This window comes from Gracilinanus agilis, chromosome 4, assembly GCF_016433145.1.
Source record: "Gracilinanus agilis isolate LMUSP501 chromosome 4, AgileGrace, whole genome shotgun sequence".
NCBI lineage: Eukaryota > Metazoa > Chordata > Mammalia > Didelphimorphia > Didelphidae > Gracilinanus > Gracilinanus agilis.
Window position 1 is genome coordinate 508921324 of NC_058133.1, and position 10140 is coordinate 508931463.

General features: G+C 51.5%; 1 protein-coding gene across 2 annotated transcripts; it reads right to left on the reverse strand.

Moving 5' to 3' along the window:
- Positions 1–1438: 1438 nt before the first annotated feature.
- Positions 1439–8903, reverse strand: LOC123247573 (DNA-directed RNA polymerases I, II, and III subunit RPABC3). Of its 2 annotated transcripts, XM_044676501.1 has the most exons (5): positions 7603–8748; positions 4136–4219; positions 2839–2932; positions 2473–2556; positions 1439–1815 (listed from the first exon to the last, which is right to left on the reverse strand). In XM_044676501.1, exons 1-5 carry the CDS (start codon positions 7673–7675, stop codon positions 1698–1700), a joined length of 453 nt encoding a protein of 150 aa, XP_044532436.1. In that variant the 5' UTR covers positions 7676–8748; the 3' UTR covers positions 1439–1697. The 2 variants fall into 2 exon arrangements, with proteins under 2 accessions (XP_044532436.1, XP_044532437.1); XM_044676502.1 differs by lacking the exon at positions 2473–2556 and having other exon boundaries at positions 7603–8903.
- Positions 8904–10140: the final 1237 nt, after the last annotated feature.

Consider the following 10140-nt stretch of genomic DNA (forward strand, 5'->3'; position numbering starts at 1 on the left):
ACTGAGCCTTTTGCACACACACACATGTGTGTTAGTGGGCTCCACATAGGGAGGGAAGAATAACTTAGTCCTCTAGAACTGGATGAAATGCAATGACCAAATAAAAACCCTTTATGGCATCTCACTGAGCCAACACCCAAGCCTAGGGACTCGGTGCCACAAGTTTCGGGGCAATGCCCACACAAACTCCAGGAAGTTCCAAGCACAGATTGAAGTTTGACCCACATAGCTCAGGACCAATAGCCCCCCTCGCTCAGGAAGAGACAGATCTTTTCTAGTCCAAACCAGGCCGGTCCTGGAACTCAGCCCATTCTTGGCCATCTTCCAAGCCAAGGAAAGGAGTGCCTTTCTTCCCTTACCATGCCAGGAGGGCAGCTTTCCCTGTCAGGACATGGAGAGATATTTCCCCTGGATTGTCTCAGCTGCCTTCCTGGGACAATCCAACCTTCTTCCAGGCCTCCGCATTTTTGGAGACAACCTCGCTCATCTCACTCCCTCCACACTGGACCCATTCTCATTCTTCCCTCAGAGGTAAGGGTGGGTACATAAGCTGCTGAGACTCCCATCCACATTGATCCCCCTCCCCTATCACTCTCTCCTCCCCCTTTATGCCCCCCACAGTGAGAAACCAACAAAAACCTCTTTCCTCCTTTCCTGCTGAGCTCATTCACTTTCAACCCATTTCCCTAACCCCATCTTTAACACCTTCTTCACAGACTTGAAAATGACAAGGAAGGAAACACCCCAGGCAGTAGCCAAGGGAGGCCAACTCCTGGGGTCCCACAGCTTCAAAAGGACAAATTCTGGCTGTACCCTCAGCGCAAGGTCCTGAGCCCGATTCCTTTAATTAGGCCTCAGCTAACATGCTACTATTTGCTGGGGATCTCCCAAAAAGTCAGAGGGATCAGCCTGTGCCCCTCCCAGGCACTGCTACTTCCCACAACGGGGTTTACAGCAGTTCCCTCTTCCTGTTGTTCTGCTGTCCCTGGGCAGCAATCACCCCCAGCATTACCTTTCTTCCTGGGTCCCTTGCAGAAACACAGTCCATCTCACTCCCAAACTTGCATTCACAACCACGAAATCCTCCCCCACTCCATTCCCACTCTCAGCCAGGCCACAACCACAACTTGCCCATGGCTGCAAGTCTCCACTTATGATTCCCTCAAGCACACACACGCACACCCGCACGCGCACACACAGGAGATCATTTCCAGGCTATGTGAATGACTTCTCTGAGATGTGAAGAGTTCTAGAAGGAAGCAAGTGCTGAAGTGACTTGGTGGATCCTTTGCCAGGCTGAAGCTCCACGATATCCTCGGGGCTGGCCCAGGGGCTCCAGCACAGCAGCTGTCTCCCCAGGACCACAGCCCAGAATAACTACTGGACCTGGCAAGCTGAGGGGGACCCCAGGCAGAGCAGAGGCCAGACCAGAAACAGCTACAAAACAGCAGAATTTAATTGAACACAAAATATCTGCAGCTCAGCTTGAGCACTTCCCATGGAGAGCCCAAGCAGGAGCCCAGAGACAGTTTTTCACTTAATTTGGACCAACCAAGGGTGGCCCCAAGTCCATCGGGTGAAGGAAGAACGAGCCCAGAGAATGGGGCTGTGCCTCACTGATCCCTCTTCACGCTGGAGATAATGCCCAGGTCATGCCAGCCAGGAAGCAGGGATGCAGCAAAACCTCCCCAGGCAGCTCAGAAGGCCAGCTTCTTCATCAGGAGGTACACTCTGGAGTCCACTTCAAAGCCATGCAAGTTGTTGGCGTCCCCTTGGAGTCTCATGAGCAGGCCCCCATAAGACACATAGGCAGAGCTAAGACAAGAGGGTGGGACTCCAGTTAGCTTGGCCTTGGCACAGATCTAACTCAGAAATCCTTCTTGCTAGGCTGAAGCCAAATCATGGGACAGAAAAACTGGTTTTTGTGGCCCAAGAAGGCAGGAGGAAGCCCCTGAAATGGCCTTGGGTGGACACCCACTGGCCCCAGGAAATTTCTAGAGGAAATGGGTCCTACATACAGGTTCTCAAGGGTGTCACACCCACCCTCTGGTCCAGAACACCCTGATAAAAGAACCCCTCAGGATATCCAGAGCCTAGATTCTGGCTTCCCAGGGTACCAACAGCCCACCTTCTTGCCCCCAAGGTACCCAGAGCTCACCTCACCCCCCAAGGTACCCAGAGCCCACCTTCTCACCCCACCAGGGTACTAAGATCCCACCTTCTTTTCCCCCAGAGTAACAAGAGCCCACCTTCTCTCCCCCAGGGTACTAAGAGCCCACCTTCTCTTCCTCCAGGGTACCAAGAGCGCACCTTCTCTCCCCCAGGATAACCAGAGCCCATTTTATTTCCCCCAGAGTATCAAGAGCCCAATTCCTCCCCCACTTCCCCCTAGGCTTCCATGTCACCAGACAGCCATCTTTTACTAAAGCACAAGGTCTGGGTCTATCTCTTCCACACTGCAAAGGTACTTACAGGCGAGTGGCTGCTTCTGTGGAGGTCTCATCCCCCTCAATTCTGTACACTTTCCCATACATCACATACTCAAACTGGTCAGCCCTGGGAAATAAAAGGCAGACATTCCCTGGGTCCTCCTTCCCCTGCACAGCAGCAATGCAGAGAAGCTGCCACTCCCGGAGGAGAAACCTCATAAATGCTTGGGAACGAGCTCTTGCCTATGGCAGACAGGTGGGCCATGCTTCCCCCACGGTGCCCCGGGGCCTGCTAAGCACCGGACCCCCAGACCCTAGCTATCCTTAAAGAATCTGCCTGCCTCCAAGAAGGAACTGAAAATCAGATGAAGGATAAAAGCTGCCCGAGCCCCTCTGGCCGCTCCCTCACCTGGAGGGCCGGTCGTCCGTGGGGTTATATTCCCCATCGTCCAGGGTCCCATCTTCATACAAGGTGCTCGCTATCACCAGCCGGAACTTGTCACCTGCACGCCAAAAACAGGTTTGGGGGAGTGTTGGCCTCTGCACATGCTGTTACGCTCATTCTGCTTTCTTCACTCCATTTGCTTTCCCTAGAAGCCTGCTTCAATGCCGCCTTAGCTCATGCCAAGTGAGGCAATGCCTCTGCTTCTAGCCCCTAAAGGTCAGTGCCTGCTCAAGCACCTGCATGAGCTCCTTATTGCCTACAGAAGGATTTTTTTTAGTCTTTCCCTTGTCTTAGAATGGATACTAAGTCTTGGTTCCAAGGCAGCTGTGGGTTAAGTGACTTGCCCATGGTCACAGAGCTGGAAGTATCTGAGGTCAGATTTGAATCCAGGACCTTCCTTGTCTAGGTCTGGCTCTCAATCCACAGCTGCCTCCTCCTGTCATTTTTAAAAATGACCTTTTGACTTAGAATCAATACTAAGAATTGATTACAAGGTAGAAGAGTGATAAAGGCTAGGCAAGAGGGGGGAGGTCATACAGTTAGGAAATGTCTGAGGTCACATTTGAACCCAGGACCCCCTAATTCCAGGCCTGGCACTCTTATCATCTGTCATTTTTGATGGCACAAGAGTCCTTGGTTCAACCATCCCTCAACTGCTGACCACGCAGTCTCCTTCTGGTTCTTCATTATGATAAATGATGCCACCACGAATGGGGGGCCACAAGTCTCCTTTCAACAACACAGTCCCTGAAAGCACCAACTCACTGAATAGGAACAATTCAGTGGCTCTCACTCTACTTGGCTACGCTGCTTTCCAAAGGATTCTGCCAATGCCCCACTCTCTCAGCAGCGTGACGGTGCACCTATTTCTGCACAGGCCCTCCGAGAATTTGCCAATTTAATGAGTGTGAAGTAGCACCTCCAGGTTGTTCCAATCTCCACATCTCTGCTCAGAGAAGCAAAAAGAGTTGGAGGTCCTTAATGACCATTTGTGGTTCTTCTTTTGAGAACTCACAAAACCCAGAAATAAACATAGAAAAAGGATTCCAAGATGACAGGGAAGCAAAAAGGACATTTCTGTTATTCTTTTTCTTAACTGTACATAATGATGTTTATAGTTTCAAGAACAACTTCTTCCTTTTGGCTTTGTTCTTTGACACCTCTATTTGTTGATCTCTATAAAACTGTTTTTAAGCAACAGCAGTTCCCAACAACAGTAGAAAGAATGGCAGATTGGCAATTTCCTGTGTCAAACACTTACCCAAGTCCACGGGATATATCTGGATGTTAACATCTAAGATGAGGTCCATCTTGAAGGATTCACTCTCACAGTGCAGTCGGGACACTGACAACAAGAGAAAAATGGGAACAGCAGAAATGCTTAAAAAGGCGAGATGAGAGAACAAAGAACATCCAGTCCTCTGAGTTCGCATCCATTTTCTACCACTAACTGATTCACTGTGAATTGGAGCAAACCATTTCCTCTCCCCTAGAAACCTGGGCCTGTTCCCAGATCTGGAAAATGAGTAAGTTGAACTCGATGATCTGTTGGGGCCTTTCTAGCTGCTGCTGTAAGAGTGGCCCCACCATGGAGAGACCCTTATAGGTACCTGAACAGAGCAAGACAGGATTCCCAGAGGCAGGAAGTTACATTCCAGCAGTGTGGGAGCATGCTGGGGGCAGAAGCCATCCTCCCCAGAAAGAGTAAACAGATATGGATGGTGGTGAAGTGGTTCCAACAAGAAAGAATATGTGGAGGAGTGTACGGGGATTAGGGTAAAGGAAGAGAACATCTCCTGAGTTTGGGAGAGCAGTGTAAGATAACAGAACAAGGTTTCCGGAGTGTGTGTAGCTCTCTTTTGTCCAGAGAGGCTACCTGTGCGTTGTGGGGGACGAGAAAAAGGGGTGGAATTCTGCAGGAGGAAAAGTCCCTTGGGAAAAGCAGTGAGAATGAGGGTCGATGAATGCCTGGTGCAGGTATATCATGGGAGGAAGCCGAGGGAGAGAAGGAAGCAGATGTCCAAATACCCTAGTAGATGGGAGAGGGGGGATGAGCTTTTACTGCTCCTTCTACCTTACTGTACTGATTCTAAGACAGAAGGTAAAAGAAAGCTACAACAGGAAGAGGCCAGATACAGCAAACATTTCTATAATAGGGAGTGAGTAACCAGAGTTTAAGAAGTGAGGCGGTGTCTGGTCAGACCTCGGACTTCAGGAAAATCTCCAGCAGCAATACTGAGGAGGGATGAGAAACAGAGAGCGGGCAGATGGGATGAAGGCCTACACTGGGCTCCTGGCTGTGGGAGTGCAGACACGACTGCCACTTGTCTCTTTGTGTATCCTAGGAGCCAGGGACTTAATACATGTTTCCTACTGCCAAAACCTGTGGCAGAGCAAGAATTTGGGAGAGTTGAGAATGATGCAAGCAAGGACTGTGAATCTGAGTGATGAGAAGACCGGCATGATCCTCAATGCAACACAGAAGCTTGGAAAAGGGCAGGGCTGGGGAGAAAGAGAGGCCTAGAAACATCCAACAGGCAGTTGGCAGGATGCAAGACAGAGACCAGGACTAAACAGACGTGCAGGAGTTACCTGCATAAAGATAAACATGGAATTCACAGGATCCAATGAAGTTGCCACATGAGAAAGTATAGAGAAAAAAGGGCTCAGGACAGAGCGCTGGGGGATAGCACCACAGGGCATGCCTATTTAGCTCTGTGCTGTCTTCCCCATTAAAATGTAAGCTCCCAGGGGCAGCTGGGTAGCTCAGTGGATTGAGAGTCAGGCCTAGAGACCGGAGGTCCTAGGTTCAAATCCAGCCTCAGACACTTCCCAGCTGTGTGACCCCAGGCAAGTCATTTGGCCTCCATTGCCCACCTTTGCCACTCTTCTACCTATAAGCTAATACACAGAAGCTAAGGGTTTAAAAAAAAAAATTAAGCTCCCTGAGGACAGAGCCTGTTTCCCTTTTGCTCCCCACATCCAGCTCTTAGCATAGTCCCTGGCACATGAACGATTCCACTCCCTCCCCTCAAATCTTCCTTCCCCAGAAACACATTGCTAGCCTTCCCCCTCCCACACTAAAGGCACAGGACCCCATCTAGATTTCATTAAGGTAATCTTGCCCTCCCTAAGAAGATCTACCTCATCATGTACGAATTATGTCATTATTGTTTCCCTCTTGTTCCAATCCAATCAGTTCTTTCCCAGACCACACACTGGCTCCATTCTCCTTCCTTCCCCATCTTCATCTCTTAATGACCTAGTCCAACTCCACACTGTCCTCTTTCCTCTAGACTCTTGGCCCCTTCCTTGTCCTATTTCCAATCTTGTCCTACAAAGCCCCAGCTTTGAGTTACTGCCACCAGCCAGTGCTTTCACTCCTGTTCGTGTGCTGCTGAATGAAGCCCAAAACTGTGCTAACTGGATCTAGTACAAATTATGCTCCATAATCTCAACTGGGCCCTCACTGCAGCAAGGCAATCCTTTTACACTTCCCAAATGAACTAACAACCATCATCACTCCTCAAGCCTCCCATGGCCCTTTTCAACTGATCACTAAAAAAAATTAAGTCCATTCACTGTTCCTTCTTTCTCAACTCACAACATTCTGAGCTTTCCCCCACTCCCCCTCCTCCTTCACTCTTGTCTCACATGAAGAAGCTGCCAAAGTAAACCTCTCTACATAAAGTGAATCCATTCCATCCTGACTGCCCTGTCATCCATCCCTTTTCCCCCCACTAACCTTCAATCTCTCCCAGTCTATCAGTTGCTTCTCTGCTGCCTACCAACATACTCAAAAAACCCCTCAATGGATCCTGTCAATTACCCTTTTGCAACATCTCTTCTTGAGCTCACCTGTTCAGCGGCTCTTACATATGTGATCCCCTTCTCTCTTCTGACACTGCCCCCCTCCTGGGTGCAGACCCTCATCATCCCACACATGGACTATCACAAATCACTGCTGGAGGAGTCTTGTCTGCCACACTCCTGACCATCCTTCATTTGGCCACAAAAAGATTTTCTGAAAGCAAAGATCTGACCCTGTCTCTCCCTCAATACACCCCAGAGGCTCTCCATTGCCTCCTGGATCAAATACAGAAGGCTCAGTTTGGCATTCTGAGCCCTTCTCAACTGGCCCTTTCCTCCCTTTCCAATCTTGTTACACCTGACTCCCCAACACATACTCTTCCATCCAGGGACCCTCCATCTCCAAACACCAGGCAATCTCTCTGGCTATCCCCCCTGGAAGGCTCTCCCTCCCTGGCTTCCTTTAAGTATCAACTAAAATCCCACCTCCTCTGAATTCCAGTGCTTCCCTCTGTTAATTGGTCCCTACTTAGCCTGTCTACAAACTGCCTTGTCTATATCCTTCGGCATGTGGTCTCCCCCTTAGATTGTAAGCTCATTGAAGGCAGGAACTGTTCTTTCCCCTTTATCTGTCCCAGAGCTCAACCCTGGGCCTGGCACACAGTAGGCGTCTAACAAATGGCTTGATTTGGATAATTTGGTGAAGACGGAAAAGGGTCTCCTCTGCAGGGGGTGAAGGATACCATGAGGAGTTTCCTCAGTGTGTGGGTGTCTCCTGTCAGTAGGTGGGGGGGGGGTCTCCTCAGACTCGGGGGAAATGTGAGGAGGCAGTCTCCCCGGGGACTCACGGTGGAGGGCGGAGTTTCTCCAAGGGGGCGGGGTCTCCCAGAGTTGGGCGGGGGGGGGGGGGAATCTCACCTCGGTCGAATTTCTTGCCCTCAGGATCGATGTCCTTCACGTCGAAGATGTCCTCAAACAGGATGCCAGCCATGGTGGGTAGCGGGAAGCGACAGAGTCCGAACCACGGCGAGAGAGAAGCCGGCGCGAGACCGGCGGAAAACCGAGGGCCACACGTGCGCAGAAGTGTAGCACGCAAGTTGAAGGCGGACGTCCATAACGTACTTCCACTTCCGCTTCCGCTCCTCCCCTTCGCCGTTTCCCGCCCCACCCCCTCTCGCCTCAGTCCGTCGGCCTTCTCCCGACCCTGTTCTGAGCATGCTCATTTCGCAAAGGGGCGGGGCCTGATTCGGCACGTGGCTCTCTGGATGCGAGTTCCGCCCCTGCCCCTTCAACATCCCGCCTCTCTCCAAGCACAGTTCCCAGTTCAGTCCGTGAACCTAGCTATGTGTCCCCGAGCCATTGGAGCCGAAGACCTGGAAAACCTGAGCCTCCGCGGGAGGAAGATGGGATTCCCCCTGCACCTAGACCCTGGCCCTCCTTTCAGGTCCTTCAGGGCGAAGGACGGACGCTGGTCCCGCCTTTAACCGCACCCCCAGCTATACTAGGGCCTATAAGAACGAAAGACCGGTGCTTTCCCGCCTCCTAGGCCAGGCCTCGTCCCCCAAGCCTGCAAGGACCTATGAAGATGCGGAGCGGTAGCTCTTCCCGCCCTTCTCCCCGCCTCCCTACTCGGCTCCGCCCCTGGCCGTGACCTTGATCTGGTGGCTCAGAGTCCAGTGTGCGCCCCGCCCGTCTACGGGGCGCCCCGGGGCTTTGGCACACTCTGTCCCCGCCTGGGTCCCAGCCTGGGGGCAGGCGCGGGCCTCACCTCCCTCCTCCTCCATTCTCCTTCTCTTTCTCGGTTGGGGCCGGGGCCGGGCCCGGGGCAGTGAGCACAGCCAGTCCTCGCAGTGGCCACCTCCCACGGGCTGCCAGACCCAAAATCTTCACTGCTTGGCTCCGCCCTTCTGGGGATCTGCCATGAGGTCATCGGGCAGTGGCCCTGCCCCTTCCCTGGTGCAACCCACCCAGGCACTGCCCCCCAGGCCCTGCCCAAGCTACCTGTCCCTGGTGCTGCCCACACCTGGCACCGCCCTACCCCCAGCTCTATCTCGCCTCCTGTGCTCCCTTGGCATTCGCCCCTTCCCTGCCAATCTCTTTCCCCAAAGTCTCATCCTGCCCACCTTACCTGCTCCTGGCAGCCTCCCTCCCCCACCCGCATGCACTCTCGTGCTCTGGAACGTGCTCTGGAACACAGTGCCTCTTCCCTTCTTTCCCCACAAGGTTAGGACGTCAGCAGCTCCTCAGGTTTCGGGCCTGGGGCCCTGCCAGGGAAAAGCGACCTCTGTCCCCCCACACCCCTGCCAAGTTAGGGCCAGTCTTAGAGGAGCGGCCTCTGCAACTCCCTCCAAGGTTCCTCTCTCCTTTTTCTGCCTTCAACCACCCCCTTAGGCTTTCCCATCCCCATCCTCCCACTCTACCCCATCATATCCAGGCCCAGCTATCACCAAGTGCAGCACACAACAGAGAAACACAGACATAAAGAGAAAAGGGAACAATCCCCACCCCCACCCCAACCTCCAAAGAAGTCCCTAGCATCCTTTTCCATGTGTCATTTCTGCTTATGATTCTGTTCTTCATCCTCAGCCTCCCCCAAATCACATCCAGTTTTTCTTCTCACCTCTGGTTGGGGCAGCCTTCTCCCACTGAGAACTTAATTCAACACATGTTTATTAGTGGCCCACTACAGGAAAAAATTCTGGGAATATTTAGACACAACTGACAAAATGAAATAGATCCTTCCCTTCAGGTGCTTAGATCCTGCAGAGAAGCAAAATACCAAATAAGGTAGATCAGAGCAAAGTACTCAGAAATTTCAGGAAGGAGCTATTACTTTTAACCGGACAGTTGAGGGAAGCCAGCAGAAGAGGCTAAACCTTGAGGGGACAGAAGGATTCTAAGGAAGAAGGAGTAAATTCCAGGCATGGGGAACTCCCTTCTTAATTGCACAGAGCAGGGGAAATGGCATGCTAATTTCAGAGAATTGTCCAGTTTTGTTGCATCACCAAATGACTGAAATTTTTAAAAGCCCTTATTAAGTACTCCCTTTGTGCCAGGCACTATGGGAAAGGTAGAGTGAAATCCACTTGGAAAGGTAGGTCAGAAGCAGATTGAGGAGGATCTCAAATCCTAGACTGAGAACTTTGAAATTCCTAGTAAAGGCAAAACTAAAAAGTTTTAGAACAGGAAGAATCAGAGTCAAGCCTGTGCCTTGGGGAAATTATTTTGGCAGAGCTGCTCTCCCCAACCCCATCCCTACCCCCCAAGAATGGACTGGAAAGGGGAGAGACTAGAAGCAGAAAGAGCTGTTAGGAGATAAGAAGTGAAGAGAGCCAGACTAAAAGAAGAGTCTGGGCAAAGAGAGGGACTGTAGCCTCCTTAAAGAGATTGGGTGGGTGATATGTGGCATCTAGAGAAATATTTCTTGGTTATGTAACCCCAACATGGATCCTTTTC

Bases quoted from the DNA above. Each gene is read 5' to 3' on its own strand.
- LOC123247573 (XM_044676501.1), bottom strand. From the start codon at position 7,675: ATGGCTGGCATCCTGTTTGAGGACATCTTCGACGTGAAGGACATCGAT. The intron at 2,933-4,135 runs GTAAGTGTTTGA...TTTGGCGTGCAG, and splicing joins GATATATCCCGTGGACTTGG to GTGACAAGTTCCGGCTGGTG. The intron at 1,816-2,472 runs GTAAGTACCTTT...CTCTTGTCTTAG, and splicing joins ACAGAAGCAGCCACTCGCCT to CTCTGCCTATGTGTCTTATG.